General features: G+C 39.4%; 3 protein-coding genes across 3 annotated transcripts in view; 1 reads left to right on the top strand and 2 right to left on the bottom strand.

Annotated features, from left to right (window-relative positions):
* Nucleotides 1–6,507: 6,507 nt before the first annotated feature.
* Nucleotides 6,508–9,792, bottom strand: si:dkey-31c13.1 (uncharacterized protein LOC100002197 homolog). The gene is made up of 4 exons (XM_022219202.2): nucleotides 9,586–9,792; nucleotides 7,829–8,013; nucleotides 7,433–7,543; nucleotides 6,508–7,226 (listed from the first exon to the last, which is right to left on the bottom strand). The coding sequence occupies exons 1-4, from the start codon at nucleotides 9,695–9,697 to the stop codon at nucleotides 6,672–6,674; spliced, it is 963 nt and encodes a 320-aa protein (XP_022074894.1). The 5' UTR covers nucleotides 9,698–9,792; the 3' UTR covers nucleotides 6,508–6,671.
* Nucleotides 9,793–11,272: 1,480 nt separating this feature from the next.
* uck1 (uridine-cytidine kinase 1) lies at nucleotides 11,273–14,375 on the top strand. Its single transcript, XM_022219213.2, has 7 exons — nucleotides 11,273–11,470; nucleotides 11,901–12,060; nucleotides 12,845–12,941; nucleotides 13,020–13,162; nucleotides 13,240–13,334; nucleotides 13,436–13,484; nucleotides 13,569–14,375. Exons 1-7 carry the CDS (start codon nucleotides 11,381–11,383, stop codon nucleotides 13,760–13,762), a joined length of 828 nt encoding a protein of 275 aa, XP_022074905.1. The 5' UTR covers nucleotides 11,273–11,380; the 3' UTR covers nucleotides 13,763–14,375.
* A 55-nt stretch (nucleotides 14,376–14,430) lies between these two features.
* Nucleotides 14,431–20,059, bottom strand: part of rapgef1b (Rap guanine nucleotide exchange factor (GEF) 1b) — a gene marked incomplete at its 5' end in the record, with an annotated part of 46,398 nt that continues 40,769 nt past the window's right edge. Inside the window, 9 exons of the mRNA XM_051938948.1 lie at nucleotides 14,431–15,649; nucleotides 15,883–16,011; nucleotides 16,106–16,203; nucleotides 16,335–16,436; nucleotides 16,517–16,595; nucleotides 16,692–16,786; nucleotides 16,869–16,953; nucleotides 18,695–18,880; nucleotides 19,889–19,977. Of these exons, the coding sequence (XP_051794908.1) occupies nucleotides 15,499–15,649; nucleotides 15,883–16,011; nucleotides 16,106–16,203; nucleotides 16,335–16,436; nucleotides 16,517–16,595; nucleotides 16,692–16,786; nucleotides 16,869–16,953; nucleotides 18,695–18,880; nucleotides 19,889–19,977 (1,014 nt within the window). The remainder of the gene's footprint in view (nucleotides 15,650–15,882; nucleotides 16,012–16,105; nucleotides 16,204–16,334; nucleotides 16,437–16,516; nucleotides 16,596–16,691; nucleotides 16,787–16,868; nucleotides 16,954–18,694; nucleotides 18,881–19,888; nucleotides 19,978–20,059) is intronic.

Consider the following 20,059-nt stretch of genomic DNA (forward strand, 5'->3'; position numbering starts at 1 on the left):
TAATGATTTCGGTGTTTTCTTTCTGTTCTTTTTTATGTTAAAAAATGTTATAAGTTGCTACATTATGATTTAATGGTTACAGTGCTACATCCAATGAATGGTTGTATTTGACTTCCATATGCTCCTATAGAGTAAATTATACAATATATAGCACTGTGAGAATGTTGAAGTCAAAAAGCAGAAAGTGAGGATGTTCCAAATAGTGCAATATTTAGATTTAATTAGAAATTAATTCAATATAAAATGCAGCAAACAGACAAAAACCTCTGATCATTATTTGGTGTGATCATGTTTTCCCTTCAACTGTCTCAGACACACTTTCATTTTCTTACAAATAGCTTCAAGGCCAATAAAGTCATCCAATTCCACACTGACTGACAATATCATCTTGTTCCAACTCTATGTCAATTTTCTGTGACTATCACACTAAAAAAACTGAGAAAAGTTTGGATTTCTAAGATTAATTCATAAAGACTGACCCACAACATGCAGTTTTTAAACATTTGACAGGTTAAGCTGTTGCAAGCATCTTAGAAGAACTTAGCACGGTTCTTCTGTGGATTAAAGTCTGTCTTTTCATGTAATCCCAGATTAAAAAGTTGAGCTCAGAGCTCCTTATGACCAATTTATGGGAAACTCACTCTCACTTCATTTTCATTTTGAACAAAGGCCTACAATCAAATTTTCAGAAAGAGCTGTTCCTATTGAATGATAAATGTTGGCCTTAAGTGAGGCTTGATGAATAAGAAATGAATGTTTCCTGTAAAAACTATCAGAATATATCAGATAGATTTGTTTATTGCATTAAATGCGCAACATGCAGATATCATGTGTTTTAAGAATCACATTTATTATCTCCTGCTTTTTTCCAAGTGATACTCGTAAGCATTATTCCGCATGAGGTGGTCACGCATCCCTTCTTTGTTTGGGTTGTGATCACTGTTTTTCATATGGTAACAGAGGAACACACAATGTGACAAAGGCCTCCCAGTTTCACACTGACTGCAGTTTCCCCAAAATAAACTCCTCCACTTCTCCAAGCAGGATTGAGCAACACATCCTTCAGTCGTCACCAGCTCAAAAAATGTGTAATTTGTGCTGATCATCATTCGGTTCAGTTTCAGCCTTAGTCAGTGGGGACAACATAAAAACTTCTCTTATAGATGTCTGATCTGTTCCTACTTCTCTCTAAAACACTGGCAAATATGAGGTGATGATAACTGTTTGTGCTCCCCTCTGTACAATGTGAATATTATTATTATAATGCAGGACTTGACCTAAGTTAGTGCTACTGTGTTCATCTCAGAGATGTTTTGAAATCAGAACAAAACCTGCATCTGAGATGCATATATGTTATAGATGCATATATGATATATGTTCTTGGTTTATAGCCGAATGCAAGAGTCTCAGTCTTGTTTACCATATAGTAGCAAGAAACACTTTGATGCATCTGCATCAAAGGTCTGCATGTCACCCTCTGGTGGTCGTGTTCAAAGAATGTATCCAACTTCTTCACACATTTACTAAATTAAATTTTAAAAAATGAATTCAAATTAGATTTGGCTTATTTCAGAACACTGCACCAACCAGGGTCATTATTCTGTTAGAGGACTGCCTGCACACATCCTGACAGATGGACAATAAGGGTAATAAAGGCTGTCACTCCTTACAGCACACATCTCATCATAATGCAGAATTCATTACTATAAATCATGTGTAATGGTAAAATGTTGCCACAAACATAAATCCTATCAACAAAAGAATAGCCATTATAAATCATGCCATCAACAGAAGGTTAACTGTGGTGTTTCTTTTCTTTGCTTTTGATTTCATTCTGGCTGCACGTACCTTCTACTGCATACTGGAGAAACGCTGTCTCATCTGATATGATGACAAGTTAAGTTAAGTTACTTAAGTTTGCTGGAGCTTGTGTGAGAAAGTTTTGTCTCCATCTGTGAAAACTTCCAATTAGACATGACAATGCAAAATATACTTAAATTATTTATAGTAAAAGACTCCCAATGCAGAATGGCATCATTACAAGATTTACGAGATGATTATTGTTGATTAAATAATAGTGTTATTTCAGCCCTGCAGAATGTGTGAGCAATGATACGATAGCAGCATTTTAATTTGGTAGATGATTGGAATAGAGCTAATTTTAACTTCAGGATATAAAGCTATATCTGGGAAGATGTACATCTCTATTAAAATCTGAATCAGTAAAACAAAACACAGCTGTCAGATAACTGTATTAAATACAAAAACACATCTTTCTGAAATGTAGTAAAACACAGTATACATGAAAAAATCATAAAATGAAATAATACAGTAACTCGAATAAATATTTGCAACCTATGCTATGTTTTAAAAAATTCATTTCCTCATGAAATAAATGACAAAACAAAATTCAAACAAATATCTGAATCTTCAGAGAAACTCAATCAAAAATGAATGTAAAGTAATAAATATAAACAATTTCCACGAAATTTCAAGTTGTAACAATTTTATTTCAGATTGACATTTTTTTCTTTAATTGGTCTGTTCAAATATAACGTAGTTTATGTCTACCAAACAACTGCAATTGCTAAAATGTCAATGAAAATCACTGAGATTTACCTAACATTCGGAACTTTATTTTGAAGAGAACAGTATATGTGATGTCATTAAAGCGCGACAACTCACGCCTCGATGAAATCGTTTGTATCTTCCACGACCTAAATCCGTGTGTTTACCCTAAATAACTCCAACTATCATGTCGGTTTTACAGAAGTCTTTCACTCTGACACGTTCATGGAGGACACACACTTTTAGTCGGTTGTTTCAGTCTTATAGTTCAGCTCCGTCCGGACTCAGTTCCGTGTTTCACTGTCCGAACACCAGAACCAGAACCAGGACTGGACTGATCTCTCAGGACCAGAGAAGTTTTCAACATCTGTTACCTGCTGGCAGGTATGAAGCGGGTTTTTACGGTTACAGAGGATTCTCAACTTCACCGAGTACCAGGAGTGAAGCTGTTGGACAGATCCAGTCAAAACATTATCAGCTGATCTACACATGCAAGGTAGCAAAACCAACACAAGCACTGTTTTACCACAGTTTCTTAACCCTCCCGTTGTCCTCATTTACGGGCACCTAAAAACATAGTTTCCTTGTCTGAAATAAATCCAAAAATGGAGCAAAGAAAATCCTTAAATGTCTGAACATTTGCAAAACCTTCAGGAAGAAAATTCCAATAGTTCCTTAAAAGTTTACCTTCAAAGTTTTATTTTTGGGAAAAAAAATCCCCCAGATGTGGCAAGAAAATGATTGTAAATGTTTTCGAAAAATGAGTAAAGAATTTTCGGAAAAAATAGTAAAAATGTCAAAAGTGATTACATATATATCAGTAAAGCTTCTGATATTTTCTTAAAAATAAATATGCTGGATTTTGGTTGATTTTTTGTGTGAATGTTCTTAAAGAAACATTTTTAACATTTCTTTTTTCCATGAAACATGTTCAAAGATTTCCCAAAAATGTTGAAAATGTGGACATCAGAAGTCTCATTGTGAATATATATATATATATATATATATATATATATATATATATATATGTTCAAATTTTCAAACTTTAATTTTGAACCTCAGTACGACACCAGGGTTAATCTAGAGTAAAACCATCTAACATTTTTCTTTCTGTAAGCTCACCTGTTTCTCCCTTAAAATCCACACACCTGTATCATGTCTGCAGGTTTGCTCCACCAGGTCCATGCAGAAGATCTCCAAGCTGGCTTACCACAAAGGCGTCGTCATAGTGACGTGTCCGGGGTGTAAGAACCACCACATCATCGCTGATAACCTCGGCTGGTTCTCTGACCTGGAAGGGAAGAGGTTGGTGGGGCTGTGGACTGAAACCACAATCAATAGATCATTGATTTTCACAAACCATTAGCATTAACACTGGTAGGGTTGCAAGGATGTTGCTCCTTAAGGTCTTGTTTGACAGTGTTTTGGTGTCATGTGATGTGAAGCTGACAAATGCTGCAAAACAAATCAATAGGTTTGACAACTAAAATCGACCAATGACGTTTTTTTTTTACTGATTGTTGAAACAAAAATATTAAGTTCACTTTCATCAAGGACAAAAGAAATAAGAACATATGCACATTTAAGAAGCTGTTATCAGAGAATTTAGATTTTTTTTTCCCGCTCAAAAATCCTCAAAATGATTAGTCACTTATCAAAATAGTTCTAATAGTTGACACCTATTTGATTTATCTATTTATTCTTGGCCACTTTATCTAAATTTATCTCAGGCATTTCCCTGGTTTCTTGTTATTTATCAACCATCATAGCAGATACTGTAGTAATATAACTGTAATGAAATCAGAGCTGTCTGAGGACATTGATAACATTAATTCAATTCAATATTCAAGATGAAACATGTGAGAAGTGAACATGAACTTTACTGGAAGGTATGAGTTGAAACAGATCCTAAATTCTGATGTAAACAAACAGCATCACTGCGAGCCTTAAAGAATGTCTCAGGAGCACAAGAAGCTCAAAAAGAGCGTCATCTTTGATTCACCATCATCTGTAGCTGCTGAATGACTCATCTTGTGTCGCTTTCTGCTTCAGAAACATTGAGGAAATCCTCGCTGCCAAAGGAGAGACTGTGAGGAGGGTTGATGGAGAAGCTGCTTTGGAGATTGTGGTGGATGAGTCCAGCAAGACACAGCAGAGTGACGACAAAGAAAAGTCAGAGTGTGACCCGGAAAAACAATAATGCTGTGTTTATTCTGTACATGTACCTTGTAAGATGTTTATTTTAATTTATTAATAAATACAAATCTTTTTAATTACTTCTTGTTTTTGTCATCATGCATTTTGAGCAAGAAGGGAGGGAGGACAGCATTTAATAGCAGGGACCAGGAATAAAAAAAATTATTGAAAACACAAATTAAAAAAAAAGGACTGTACTGTTTGAATCTATTCATAAAAATATTCTAGTGCTAGATTGGATCAGCCAAAGGGACCCTGTGCTCTGCTTTGATTTGCCTTCACGAAACTGATGATGATCTAAGCCAGGGATGTCAAACTCATTCCACAAAGGGCCAGTGTGGCTGCAGGTTTTTGTTCCAACTAAGCAGCATCATACCAGACGTGACTCATTTAATCAACCGATCTCAGTCTCCAGACAGGTGATTGGTCAGACTGTGTGCTGTAGATATGTTGGAACTAAATGCTGTAGCCTAGAGCACACAGTCTGACCAATCACCTGTCTGGAGACTGAGATCGGTTGATTAAATGAGTCAGGTCTGGTGTGATGCTGCTTAGATGGAACAAAAACCTGCAGCCACACCGGTCCTCTGTGGAATGAGTTTGACATCCCTGATCTCAGCATTCAAAAAGGTTGCTTGGCAGCTAAAATGCCCAATATTTCAGTTCACTAACATATATGGAAGACCCACCTATGAGGAATGGCTTGTGAAAGTTTTGAAAACAGTCTCAGAGCTCAAAGTGACTCCATCATAATCTTTGCTTTGCCCAACAAATAGCCCAGACTTTTAAATGATCAACATTACTGACAGGAAAAGCTGCAAATTTGACACTTAAAAAGCTTTAAAATTTAGAATTTTACTTGAAAAATAGCTTAAACAATTATCATCATAGTTAAGAAATCAATTTTTTAGTCAACCACCTGTTTCACTTCTACATACAATTTAATCGATAGCAAATCCTTACATAAAATTTCATAAGCTTTTCATACGTTCTGTATGTCAGAATCTTGTCAAGTAACTAAAGCTGTCAAACTTGTTTGTTTACCCCCTTGTTATTGAATACAGCAACAAGGGGGTAAACAAGACAACACAGAATACTAGGGTCAAGTACAAAGTGAAGATAAAAGAAAATGGATTAAAATAATATAAAAGAAAATATAGAAGAAAAATATTTACAAAATCTACAACAGCAATACAGAAATGTGCAAATGACATTGCACATCTAAGCACATTCTCATTTGCACATTCTGTATCACTCTTGTATATTGTTAATTTTTTCTTTCTCTGTTTTATTTTATTTGAATCTATTTTTAAAATCCATTTTATGCTGCCTTCACTTTATACCCTACCCTAATGTTCTGTGTTGTCATGTTGTTTACCACCTTGTCGTTGAATATCCAGCTGCTGTAACAACAGAATTTCCCTCTGGGGATTCATAAAGTCTGTCTAAGTCCAAACGGCCAAAGGTTCTTCAGTTTTGTACTTAAGGGTGGTACATGGTAAAAACACCACCTTATATTCCACCACTGTTGTTAATCAGGTTCTGTATAGCTTACCCAACAAGTGATCCTGATTCAGATAAGCCTAATGGGGGGAAAAAATGTAAGGTAAAGAAACATTCAAGCAAATTATATGTTTATAACAGTAAATTCACTAAAGGGCATAAGGCTCAAAATCTCACTAAGGAGCACAGGTGGTGTAGAAGCAACAAGTAATGGTAAGAATGAGAGGCACAGCAGAGCAGTTCAGTCCAAGAACTCAATGTTTACTTTCTCCTTGCAGAAAAAAATTCAAGTTGTGACCTGTAAGAAAGGCTGTTTTGTAAAAGGAGTGATCTAAAATCTGCACACACAGGACCTACACACAATCGACTAAATCCGGTGAATATTAAAGGCACAGTGCATAGAACTAGAGGAATTTAACTGTATAAAAAGGTCCAGGCACTGTGTGGGCGTCCCACATGCCGTCTGCATGAGCATCCACTCTGTCTGTGTAGCTGGACTTTGGGCTCCTTTGTGACAAAGAGTTTGGAATAACTGATGAAACTTTGACTCTCTTTTCTTCCACATGAAGCGGCATCTCGTCCTCACTGCTGGTCGGAGGTGTGAGGTCTTTGAGCAGGACGCTTAGTTTTTCTGAGAGTTCCTCAAGAGTGTGTCGGTCCTCAGTGACATAGATTTTCTCCATGATTAGTTGGGTGAGGTTGACGCATTTGTTCCTCAGGTCCGTTTTTCTCGCACGTTTGCGAGGAGGGAAATCACAGTCTGTAGTCTGTGTGCTCTTCTTTGTGTGCCGTTTATTGTGTGATGATTCTTTTATCGCCGCTTCTCCCACTGCGTGTCCAGAATGTGCACTTGGCTTCGTGACAGCGTAGCATGTTTTCCATATGATCGGATCTCTCTCTAAGGCCGTTCTCAGCATCTTGGAGGCCGTCTTCCTACTCCTCTCCTTATTGTCATCCACCTGGCATGTATGCAGACATAATAATTGCAATGCATGAACAGAAACCCGCGCTAAGACAGTTCAACAGTAGAGGATGTGCAGCGCTACATGTGGTCACATCTGGGTAGTCTCTTAATCCCACACCCAGTCTTCCCCCTTTTCCTTTTCTGTCTACTCCAGACTGTAATAGTCAAATAAAGGCAAAAAAAAAAAGTTGGTGGACTAACCTTGAATTTAGGGAACGTTGCAATTTTGCTGATCGATATAGCTGCTGGGCATCCCACCTTTTTTGTGGCTTGGCGAAGAAATCTCTGACTGCCAAAATTGTTGTCCAACATCTGCATAATGTGAGGGAAATCGAAAAGTAATAGAGGAGTTGTTAGTATGTAATTCATTCAGCTTCCTGTACCTACAGTCTTTGCAAAGCTCAGTTAACACTGGTAGACACTCACTGCAAAACACAGTCAGAGTTGACATAGCAAAATAAATGTATTGGAAGCATAGAAATGACACATAAATGGATACTAGAAAAAAGCTGATGTATTGTCCATGCTAATAACACTAGTTATGCGAATGAGAAAATACAGGAGGCATAAGTACATCTGAAACACAATTAAACTCACCATTTTCTTAGCCTTTTCCTCAGCGTACTTCTGCTTCTGGGCTACGGCGAGATCTTTGCCTCGGTGGCAGACCAGCCTTTTAAACCCCATAAACATAAACGGGATCCCGGTGAATTCAATGGCAGGCATCCCAGAACCTCCAGCCCACTGCCAGTACACCCGGTTCCCAGGTAAAGGTTGCCAATCTGCATAATAAATAACACAAATGACCTTGAGTAAGCAAATGTATCATTTTAACAGACTTTTTTGCTAATTTAAGGACCAGTGTGTAGAGTTCAATGGTATCTACTGGTCAGGTTGCCAATTATATCCAAGAAAAGACCCCTTTCATCAAACTCCCCTTCTGATCAGTCATGTGAGTTAAACATTTGCAACATTGCTTGGAAGAGGTGTTTCCATGTCCTACAAAGTGCAGCGTTTTACAGGATGTACGGTCCGTTATCTGTACTGGATTATATAAAAGCATGGACTAACTTCAGGAGACAAACAATACCAGTGAACCAAGCTCACTACTGATCTCAATACAGGAAAACTGGAGGAACACTGAATGAACCAAATGTAATTGTAGCCTGTCTTCTTTCATTAAACAATAAAGCTGTGTATCGAAAACTGCAGTGTCGTAGTAGCAATTCACACAAATCACAAAAAGACGCATTTAGTAAACAAAATCAGACATGCAGCATTTGTAAAATTGAATAAATGTTATGCAATATTTTTTAAACACAGGAGGAAAGTATTTGCTGTTCCAAAACAAATAGACAGAATGGACATCATGGAACAACCAAGTACACACTACTCTGGAAATAACAAATAATGCTGAACAGCTAAAAAACTGCTTGTGCACAACTGGATAATTTAAGCGTTTCTTAAACTTTAACAATAGAAATGAGTTTCACTTTTTCTCTATGTCACACAAGAAGATCACTTCCGTTCTGCATTTATATTTTTGTTCATGTATATGACAGAGAAACACAACAAGCTAGAATGAACACACTAAGTGGTCTACACTGGTGACTGCCTCGGTGCTACATATCTAGTTCTGCCTGTTGTTAAGCTGAACATTCAGGTGTCTGTAGCCCTGCAACAGCCTGCACAAACCTAAACAGATCATCGAAAGGCAGTAAGTCTGTAAACAAAACTAGGCATTTGGATTAAATTCCCTTTAATGGGGAAGGCGTGACTCACATTGGGTAGTGACAGACTTCCTTCCTCTGTAGACTACATCTACAATAATTAATGGATTAGTTGTTAAGTACTACATTAATCACTAACTATTTTTAAGGTAATTTTTAAGGAAAATAAAATCTGCATTTTCTGGTTCCAGCTTCTTAAAATGAAGTTTTTTTTCTGTTACTATATAACAGTAAAATGACTATCGTTGGGTTGCGGGCAAAACAACACGTTTGAGGAAGTCATGTTGGGCTTTAGAAAACACTGATCAAACTTTTTTACCATTTCCTGACATTTCATAAACCAAACAACTTGTAGATTAGTCGAAAATGAAATTATTCTCTAGTTGCAAACTTGCTGTTGATATAAAGGTAACAAGAAAGCTAATCTGATATTCAGGTGTGTACATTTGATTGTAAATATAATTATGAACAGTAATTAGAATATTCAATTTCTCCCTAAAGCCTACACACTGGACGTTACTTCACGTTTATGACTGGGTTGTTTATCTACAGCAGCTAGTCATTGGTTTAGACATGGCTTTGCTATCTAGCTAGCACTCGTTTGTTTACTGTTTATTTCCTTACCTTTGTCATTGTAATTGCGGTCCACAGAAAATGTAATAAATTTAGTCTGCGACTCTTCCTCCACCCCTTTAATAAAAGAGTCTAAGTCGGCGAAGTTATCAAACTGTGTCATGTTTGACAACTGATGTGTTTACAGTCACATACAGCTAACTAGCGGCTAACACCTGAACAACCAATCACAGCAGAGCAGCTTCTTCTTCGGCGTTTTATTTGTTGGCAGCTTGCAATACCAACTTCTAGGCGCATACGGACACCTACCGTACCGAAGTATGTAGAGCAGGATGTACTTTACACACTGTGATGTTGAAATATACTAAACAAAACAGCAACAACAACTTTATTCTATGAAACAATCTGTTCTTTGTTTTTCTTTTAAATGTATCGCTCGTCTGAGTTTTGCACACCTAATTTCCGTCTCCAAACTAGTTTTTATGTTCACTTGACTTCAAGCTCTGGAGAGTGGTGTGGCTGCACTCCTTATCATTCTGCAATTGGAGGAAACAAACGCTCTGATTTGAGTAGGGGCAAGACCGATTTGTGGCACTGGCAGCTAGCTGTGACACTTTTTGTGGCACCGCTGCCGTGCCACGGTTAATGCCACTGTGCGGTGACACTTTTTGTGGCACCGCTGCCGTGCCACGGTTAATGCCACTGTGCAGTGACACTTTTTGTGGCACCGCTGCGGTGCCACGGTTAATGCCACTGTGCAGTGACATTAACCGTGCTAAGCCCGGGATGCAGCACTTTTTTTCCTTAGCAGCAACTGCATATCTTTTCCTGGGATAATTAAAGTGTTGGTTGGCCACCCAAATTATTATTAAATCAAATTTATGTAAACAAGTATCTTACAGGCACATCCTTGCCCATGATAATAGTTCTTAAATCATATAAATAGGACAAATTTAAAGGGACACGGGTTGAGAACCATTGATCTAGCTTTCCTGTATTCACTATGATTTTAATTTGGGTTGAACATAGAGAAAAATGGGATGACCATACTTTACCTAGAGCACAACACTTCAAATTTTCAGTTCTGAAACAACACGGAAATGATGCCATCAACGTGTCGAGATCCCAGCAGCGCCTCCAATATGAGCCCTCACTGTCCTTGTCCCGCTTTTTCTGTTTTACTATTTTCTTTTTTATTAAGTCATTTACTCGAGAAACCAAATGCTCATCATATGCTTCATAGTTAGAGATACTTTCACTGTCTTATCCACACATTAACTACCTTTCAATGCCACATGTGCAACTACATTATATATCTAACTATTCCCAAATCAGTATTCTAAATGAACATTGTAAAAAAACAAAAAACAAACAAACAATAGATTTCCCTGACTGACCTCAGTGTGTAAACCTATAGCAACTGCAGCAGTGCCACTACACTTTATCAAGTCTCACTTCTTCTACCCTCTGAAGACCAACAATTGTGGCATAATCTCAACTGTAAAGTGATAATTCATCTGTAATTCTATACCCTTGATAAACTGGAGATTGTGGGATGCAGTAACCTGTTCTTACAATGTTAATTTAATCTGTCAGTAATATCTGGAAGTAATTTTACTTTTGCAGAGAAAGACATCTAGATAGTAAACCAGCAGAGTGTCTCTCTGGCAGATCCAAGCTACCACCAAACAGCGGTGCGTCCCTCCAGCTGATCCAGCGCAGCAGTTCACAGAGTTGACAGCGTCAGTTCTCGCGAGAACCGCGCACTGTTGCTGCTACAAATAGCAAACCTAGCATTCCGTCAAGCTACCTAAATTCTGCGTTATTTCTTCTTCTTTTGGCTGGTATGGAGGGTGTCGAAGCTTTAGACGAGGCGGAGAGGCCACGACATCGTCCTTTCTTAATCGGGGTTAGCGGAGGAACAGCCAGCGGGAAGGTAAATCCTTTTAAGCATTGTAACCGGAATTCGCATCTCGGATAGCTTAGCATGATTTGTTGCTATATTAGCATGCATCAAACTGTCAACCCAGTTGGCACGCCCACATGTCTACAGAATGTTTACATTATTTCACCATCATCACAGTACTCATTACTACTCTTGACTGCCTATACCGCCCCCCGATTTGTAAACATTTAGCGCCAAAGAGCTTCTTGCAGCTAATTAGCCGCTGTAACGAACTGGTCAGCTGATAAACACTAAACTCGGAAGGTCACTGATGCTACATGTCAGTTTCCACAGGACTTTTCCTTTGTTCTGTTTTCAGAATTCTATTACAAGCCTAATTTCATTTTGTGTTTTAACCTAACAAAGCGTTGTTGTAGGTCATGAATAATAACAGTATAGTGAAAGAAGTTTTCTGCTACAGTCAACAGTTTGCGCCAAGATCATGGAGCTGCTGGGCCAGAACAAGGTGGACCACCACCAGAGGAAGGTGGCTATTATCAGCCAGGACAGCTTCTACAGAGTCCTGACTCCAGATCAGAAGGCCAAAGCACTGAAGGGCCAGTACAACTTTGATCACCCAGGTAGGGACCATGCTGCAGACTGAGCTATTTACAACCATTACAACAGCACATGCCTTCCTGCATTTATTCAAAAGTCAGACTAGTAAGGATGGACACTGTTTGAAACTTGGACCAATGCCAGTGATTTCCTACTTGTGTTCTGTAATATCGATTTGTCTTTTTGTGGTGTAGCAAGCTTGTTCTTGAGTAACAAATTACACATGTTACAACACTGCTGTTAGCCAATACAGATTAGAGCTGAAACAATTAATTGATTAGTTCTCGACTATGAAATTAGATGCCCACCATTTTGATACCTGATTAATTGGTTTGAGAATTTTTGTAAAAGAAAAAAAAAAGTAAATTCCCTGACTATAGCTTCTGAAATGTGAATACTTTCTGGTGTCTTTCCCTCTTTATGACAGTAAACTGGATATATTTGGCATTTTAGGACGCCATCCCAGGCTTTGAGAAATACTGATGGACATGTTTTTGACATTTTATGCACCACATAGCAACTTAAATAATCAAAAAAAATCAACAATGAAGCAATTCTTAGCAGTTGACAAAAACAAGCTGAATAACTAATGTAGTGTATGAAAACAAGTTGTGTGTATGTTACATAATAAAGACTTCATGCCACATCTACTCACATAGCACCAACTTAGACTGTAAACGTACTGTAGGCTTTACTGTGGGCTTAGTGTTTTTGATGCTGATACTGGCTCCCTTTTTTCAGTAAATTCATCAAAGCTTCATGCAGTGCATTAGTGAAGCTGTACCATTTCTGTTTAATATGTTACAGAGGCATTCGACAACGAGTTAATGTACAAAACCTTGAAGGACATTGTGGAGGGCAGGGTAGTTGAAGTGCCAACGTATGACTTTGTCACCCATTCCAGGTAGGAAGGAAGCCATGATTGAAAATTCTCTGTGGTCCTTTTCCAGTGTCTTTGTGCAAGACTTGCGTGTTTTGACAGGTTGGAAGACAGGATCACATTTTACCCAGCAGATGTGGTCCTCTTTGAGGGGATCCTCGTTTTCTACCCCCAGAAAGTCCGCGACATGTTTCACATGAAGCTCTTTGTGGACACAGATTCAGACGTCAGACTGTCTCGCAGAGGTACTGATGTCTCTCAGACACACTTTATTCTAGATGTCGTCACAGTGTGTCAACAGTTTGACCTGATTTTCCTGTAGTTCTGCGAGACATGACCAGAGGGAGAGACCTGGAGCAGATTCTCAGTCAGTATACGACGTTTGTCAAGCCGGCTTTTGAGGAGTTTTGTTTGCCTGTAAGTATGACGGTCAGTCCTAGTTATGTGCTTATTAGTAAAACGTTAAATGTTATTGAACTAATCTCACTTTATTTATGTGATCTTTTTTGTCTTCTCAGACTAAGAAGTACGCTGATGTCATCATTCCAAGGGGAGTTGACAATATGGGTAAGAATGTTTTCTAAGACAGATGATTTTCCAGGACGTCATGTACAGGGATGTTTGAAAAGTTCCTTATTTCTCTCTGTTCAGTGGCCATCAACCTCATCGTGCAGCACATCCAAGATATTCTGAACGGTGACATCTGCAAATGGCAGCGCGGATCCATTAATGGTCACGGACGCGGTTTCAAACGGGCCATTTCTGAGCAGAGTGACCTGCAGAACGGAGCCGTTAACCCTCCAGGAAAAAGGGTCTTGCTGGAGCCCAGTAGTCGGCCTCACTGAGGCCACATGGATGCATGAGGAGTTTATCCAGACTGTGAACACGAGCTTTGAATTGGATTTGCTGCTACTGATTTGTGCAGAGTGAGTCAGAAAGTCTCTCAACTTCTGCAGCCTTTTAAAATGTTGTCCACAATCTCAACCACTCAAGAGTTGCGACCTCTCCATCTTTTTACTGTGCTTATTGGTGCATAACCAATATGGTAATAGTTTCTTTATCACAGCTAACAGTCTTCCATGACACCTTTGGTTTTTAGTGTTAACTTTGGTCACATGACCCGTTACTGAAATGATCTTCACATTGATGGTAGGAAACGTTATTTAAATTGCTTAATTTCAGTCATGCTTTTGCACCTTATGAAACCGACTCTTGCTTTGTTGCTTTGAGATTAATATATTTAAATTGTTAACATAAAACTGCTGTTTTGCTTTCCCTGTTCCTGTTTAATAGCTTTTTGAAATTAAATCAGAGCCAGATGTGGTCCTGTGGTGTTTCACCTCATGTGATACCAAGTGCTTCATTATTTAACGCTGACTCTTTGCCTTACTGTAATTTTTTAAGTTCACTTTCCACTCTCTGTTTCTGTACAACAATAAATGGAAACCTATTTCTGAAGTTTTTAAGTGTCATGTGAATTTTGCTAAAGAGAATGAAACTTGTGACCGACACATAGAAACAGAGCTGTTTTATTGGAGTCTGAGAGCACAGTGTGATGTGTTGGTTCTGACAATTATCCCAAAAGGAATTGAATGATTTACTACAGCACATTTTGGAATGACAAACACACAAGTCGCTGAGGACTTCAGTTGCACACAAACACTCTTTCACACACTGACGTGACTGGGACGTGATTGTGACTGCCTGACGGTTCTCTACACTTGAACACGGCACTCGATGATTCAGTATGACTTACATAGATCACAGCATCTTTAGTATTTTATCTTTTTGTGTTTTTGCTTTGCTTTTTTTAGTGCACATACGTATGGCACTTGGGAGAAGCGAAGCTCTTCTCATAAGCATAAACATCCTTTTAAAGAACAAAAGGAGCACTGTATATAATACATTTCATAACCATACATGATTCTTACACAAAATGTTTCAAAACAAACTCATAGGTTCCAGTCTATAATGGCCATCTTCTCTTCAAGTTCAGATCCCCTCACGTCCACCAGCAGATTCTCGGATCTGCAGTCTGCGCATTGACGTCACAGTTCTCGGCAGGATGCTCTCGAGGTTCTGCTGTTTGAGGGGAACTCGGGGAGAGGGGCTGCAGAAGATGACCAACAAATGGCACATACATAAGGAAGAAGAAGGAGCAACTTGGAGAGTTATGGACCATTCAGTTCAATCTCACACACACGCAACAGCTCCACTCTAAAACAGAGAGCCCAGGGAGCAGACTTTGGTCATTTCCGTAGTGTCTCCCTGTCCGCTCTGTGTGATTCCTCACCCCTCCTTGGCACCAGGCTTCTTCTTCTTCTCCTTTCACCATAGTCAATGAATCTCTCCGTCTAAATGCCAGAGCCACAGTCATGCCAATTATAATCTCCCAGAGCAGCAGAGCTCTTTGTAAACCTCGGCGACGCTTCAGTTGTCTGTAGTTTGTTCTGAATTCCCCACAATGAGTCTCCCATTAGCTTCAGCGGATAGCTTCCATTCGTCTTTCTCTCAGTCTGTAGTAAAGTGGAGTTAGTGTCATGAAGCACAGTTGGAGGTCAGTGTCAGAGGCCCACGAGCCCTAGGTCTTCTCCTCGCGGTCCGTCTTACGCCTGCCGATGTTTCTGGGCTTTATCTTCAGCGACAGTTCCCACAGGGCCTCCTCTGCCAGGTGGTCGCTGAAGTCGTTGAAGAAAGAGACGATGTCTTCGTTGCGCTTCAGCTCATAATGCCTGAGATCAGAAGAGGTTTGATAAATGCTGTAATTCATTACTGAGAAAACAAACAACCCGTGCGGAGATGACAGCAATGTTTTATGATATTAAAATTTAATGAAAAATAAAGTGGGCACACACTATAGTTGCTGCCAGTGGCAAATAAATGATGACATTTATGGCTGTGATTGATGTTTGAAAAGCCTTCTATTAATACGTCTCTTTTCAGAAATGCATCCCAGTGGACTTACACTTGCTGGAAGCGGCGCATGCTGTCCAGAATGTTGAACTGCTGCCAGCGTTTGGAGAAGTTGACCTTCCCGTCGATGAGGTCTGGGTTCCCCAGGTGGACGAAGGTCAGGTCCTGAAGGATGAGACCCCTGTGGAGAGGAGTAGCAGGAAGACAGCCAGAATAAATAAACGAATCGAGATGTGACCGACCACCAGACACAGATGAGTCCAAACATCACTCACAAGTACGGGATGCATGGAGGCTCCACTTCAGCCAGAGCAGCTCTGTACGCTCTGAAGGAGGAGGAGCTGTCGATCAGCGTGCAATATTCCTCCAATCCCTGAGAACGAAGGACAAGTGAGAGAAAATTTATGATACTTATCAGTGAGAGAAGATGTGTAGATTCAAGAGGCACGACCTCTGCACCATCTTTGTATGCGACACCTGCTTTAAAAAACTTTAAACTCTCACCTCTGAGGTCTGTTTCTGCCACTCCAATCTCCTGATGGGGGCTGAGTCCAGGGCGGACAGTATTGCCAAGTAGGAGTTGAAATTATTCAACTTTCTTAAGTGCTGTAATAAAAATATACATTAAAGTTAAATGCCACAATAAAACTACATGGGTTTATTTTGTTTAAAGTACAGTAACCAACCTTCATTATCTTAATGAACTTGAGGAGCAGCTTCTCTCTGTCTTGGGCTTTCTCCTGCTGAATTATCAAAGAGCGGACCCTGTAGGAGGAACAGAAGTAAACCGTGTGGCGTCAGCGTGTGAGCATCAGTGACAGGAACGGTGATATTGATGTGAGCGTGACAGTTTTGTCTCACCAATAGCTCATGTTGTTAAAGTGCTCTGTGAACTGAGTCAGGTTCGGACTCTTCTCCTCATTCTGCTCCTTGGCCCAAAGCAAAACTTCGGGAATCTGAAGCAGAAGTTTTTATGAAGTTCACTTTCAAAACACACAATCAGGTATTGAAAGGATTCATACAAAGAAGCCACTGTACCTCAATTTTATAGAAAAGTTCAGCATCGAGAAGAGTTAGCTGATCAGCAATCTCATGACTGCGGAAGTCATGGAGAGTTCCAGGCCTGTTAAAAACACGAGTTATTAGAGAACGTCTTCAGCTTTTACAGTGCAGATTTGCTGCAGACACAGAATTTGAACAGATTCCTCTTGGTACAACTGAACTGCTGGAAAACCATCATGTTAAATAAAAATGAACTGTGACAATCTAATTTTTATACAAATATGAAAGACTGAGGATTCAACCTTTTACTCCTTGATGGTTCAACAGGGAAAAAGAACATTTTGGAAAGTTAGTTGTAACATTTTATGATTTGTATTGATGGTCATTTGTAACTTTATGTATCTATAAGAGATAAATATTGTTTTGTGTTCAATGTCCTGGTCTGCACAGTGGATGGTGATTAGCACTGTCACCTTGCAGCTGGAAGCTCCCCGGTTTGTGTCCCTTCCTGAGATCTTTCTGCATGGAGTTTGCATGTTCTCCCTGTGCATGTGTGGGTTTTCTCCATTTACTCCTGCTACCCCTAATGAGGATTAAGTGGTGTATAGATAATGGATGGATTTACTATCCTTGCTCTGTCATTCTTGTTAGGCACATTCCTACTTTCCAGAGGCCCTGCATTTCCATGAAGCCTTCCATTTATTGCTATTCTGAATATGTCCACCAGGTGTCCTCTGACATTCCTCTGTCATCTCCCACTCAATCCTCCCCGCCCACCTCCACACCTCCACTCATCGTTTGGCCCTGTATGTACCATATACTCTGAGCACTTTAAATTATGCCACTTTATGCTTCTTTGAATCATTTTTTTTCTCCATCTTCATGAAGAATCTTCTCAATAAATGCATCTTTAAGAGACAAGGAAAGAGAACACTCATAGAAGACCTTAGAGCGAGGAAATGTGTATCTAAGATGTGAGGAACCACCATAAGTAGAGGAAGCAAGGAGACAATCTAGCAGAATGAAAAGCACCTTGTATGTTGGCTCATCTCCACCTGCTCTCAGAATATTGATGCTGCTGTAGGCCACCTGTTCTTGTGTTTTTAACCTTCTGCCTGTTGACCTGCCTACCAGCCCTGTCCATTTTAAACTGACTGTCCTGACCTACTGTGATCCTGAGCACCTTCACTTTCTAAGATAAACACTATTCACACGATCGATCACAGATCACATCTTTCATTATATATCATTATCTGAAACATGTGATGTATTTAGATCATTTACATTTTATTGCCTTTAGGGTGAAAAGATAAGACGACTAGCTTAACATTCTATTCTATGGCCTTCAATGTGTGCACATGGTATATTTTTTTTGCTTTTCTAATTGCCTGTTATTGTTGTTTATTGTGTTGGCCTGCCAAGACACAGCTTCAGACTAGCTTGCAGCCATATTCTGGTCCAGTGCATTAAATGATGACATTAATGTTTGAGCAGTAAAAAGATGTACATGAGTGATCAACTGAGTATATATAAGGAAAGAGGAAACCATCTCAGATCCCCTCCCTGAGGAAGGCAAAATAGTTTTTGATGAAGTGGTTTCCATGGAATCCAACATTAAAACAGTACACCGAGTTTTATTCCCCAAACATTTTTCAGGGCAGCCATTTGCATCATCTGGAAATAATTATATCATTTTAAATTCTATGAGTGCAATCCTGTGGCTTCTGATTGAAAGTCTGCCAGGAAATAAACGAATCGCTGTCTGTTATGCTGTCAGAGCCATGAGAACAGCTTAGCAGTTTAGTATCCAACTTCATCTCATACCAATCTGAGAAACAGCAGACTCTTGACCCCCACAGTACCTTGCAGAGACGCCTCGGGCGGCGAGGGGCTTGAGGGAGTTAGTGTAGCGCAGCAGCTTCTTTTGCTCCACCTTATCCAGGATGTTCTTGCGGAGCACGCGGGCGAGGCTCAGCTCGCCGTTACACACCAGCGTGAACACCAGGTCCATGAGCTGTTTCAGGATGTCCTCCGTCAACTCAACCAGGCTGGTGGACAAAAGAAGAGAAGAGAAGAAGAAATTGTTATGTTGAAATATGAAGCATTGCAAACAGAAAAGGAAGGAAGAAAGTGTTTTAGGTGGGCTCCTGATGAAGGGGAGGTCTTTAAAGGCTCATTCATGTCCAAGAAAGACTTGCAATAACCAGAAACAATTAAAAATCCTAGAGCCTGATCATAAATGGACATTTACAGGGTGTCCCAAAAAATTTGACATCTTTTCGCAGGCCAATAATTTTGGCAATTCTTGTTGAAATAACCTCAAATTTTCACAGAATGTATAGAAATAGATCAAGAGTTTATATATTTTTAATGTTTTGTTTTTCTTCTGTTTTCAGGTTGAGCCGTGCCGTTCACTCCCAAAGAGAAGTCATTTTTATAATATGCTGATGATCTGCCAGACCCTTTAGCCCTGCATAAGCAGCCTTCCTCTTTACATTTTTGGTACCAAATCCAAATTTGTTTGCCAGTAGGTGAAGTTTTTCCAAATTCTGCATTGAAGATACGCTGCACAGTCTTGGGTGACTGTATGTGAGCATATAAGATGCAAAATGACTTCTCTTTAGGAGTAAACGGCACGGCCCAACCAGAAAACTGAACAAAAATAAAACATTAAATATAAAATCTTGATCTGTTTCTATATATTCTGAGAAAATTTGAGGTTATTTCAACAAGAATTGCCAAAATTATTGGCCTGCGAAATGATGTCAAATTTTTTGGGACACCCTGTATATTCAAGATAAACTTTTAGGTTGATTACGTTCAAATGAGCATCTTACTATACCATAGATTCCAATAAAGTGTCAGCTGGGCAGATAATCGGGTCTTATTTTGGTTTCATCAAAGCCTCGTCCGTATGGTATTTGTGTAAATGTAGCCGTAACCACAAACAAAACCATCTCAGACACTGAAACGATGCTAAGAAACGGTGTGATCTTTCTTCCAAGGAGCTGGCATGTGTAAGAAATGTCAGAGGAAAGTTATCGAGTCCTACTCACCACAGCTCATCGACCACACGAACCAGCACGAAGAACGTGTTCTTGCTGACTCTCTTTTTGACGGTGTCTGGACTGTGGCAGAACGTGGTATATGTGCTTCGTGGTTAAGGACAATGAAAACTAGTCTAATGTGAGAACTGCACAGCACAGGAACAGAGTACAGTGGTGGTT

Source organism: Acanthochromis polyacanthus, chromosome 18 (genome assembly GCF_021347895.1).
Source record: "Acanthochromis polyacanthus isolate Apoly-LR-REF ecotype Palm Island chromosome 18, KAUST_Apoly_ChrSc, whole genome shotgun sequence".
Taxonomy (NCBI): domain Eukaryota; kingdom Metazoa; phylum Chordata; class Actinopteri; family Pomacentridae; genus Acanthochromis; species Acanthochromis polyacanthus.

Bases quoted from the DNA above. Each gene is read 5' to 3' on its own strand.
- si:dkey-31c13.1 (XM_022219202.2), bottom strand. From the start codon at position 9,697: ATGACACAGTTTGATAACTTCGCCGACTTAGACTCTTTTATTAAAGGG. The intron at 8,014-9,585 runs GTAAGGAAATAA...TTTATTATGCAG, and splicing joins CCGCAATTACAATGACAAAG to ATTGGCAACCTTTACCTGGG. The intron at 7,227-7,432 runs GTTAGTCCACCA...CATACATGCCAG, and splicing joins CAACGTTCCCTAAATTCAAG to GTGGATGACAATAAGGAGAG.
- uck1 (XM_022219213.2), top strand. From the start codon at position 11,381: ATGGAGGGTGTCGAAGCTTTAGACGAGGCGGAGAGGCCACGACATCGT. The intron at 12,061-12,844 runs GTAGGGACCATG...AATATGTTACAG, and splicing joins GTACAACTTTGATCACCCAG to AGGCATTCGACAACGAGTTA. The intron at 12,942-13,019 runs GTAGGAAGGAAG...GTGTTTTGACAG, and splicing joins GACTTTGTCACCCATTCCAG to GTTGGAAGACAGGATCACAT.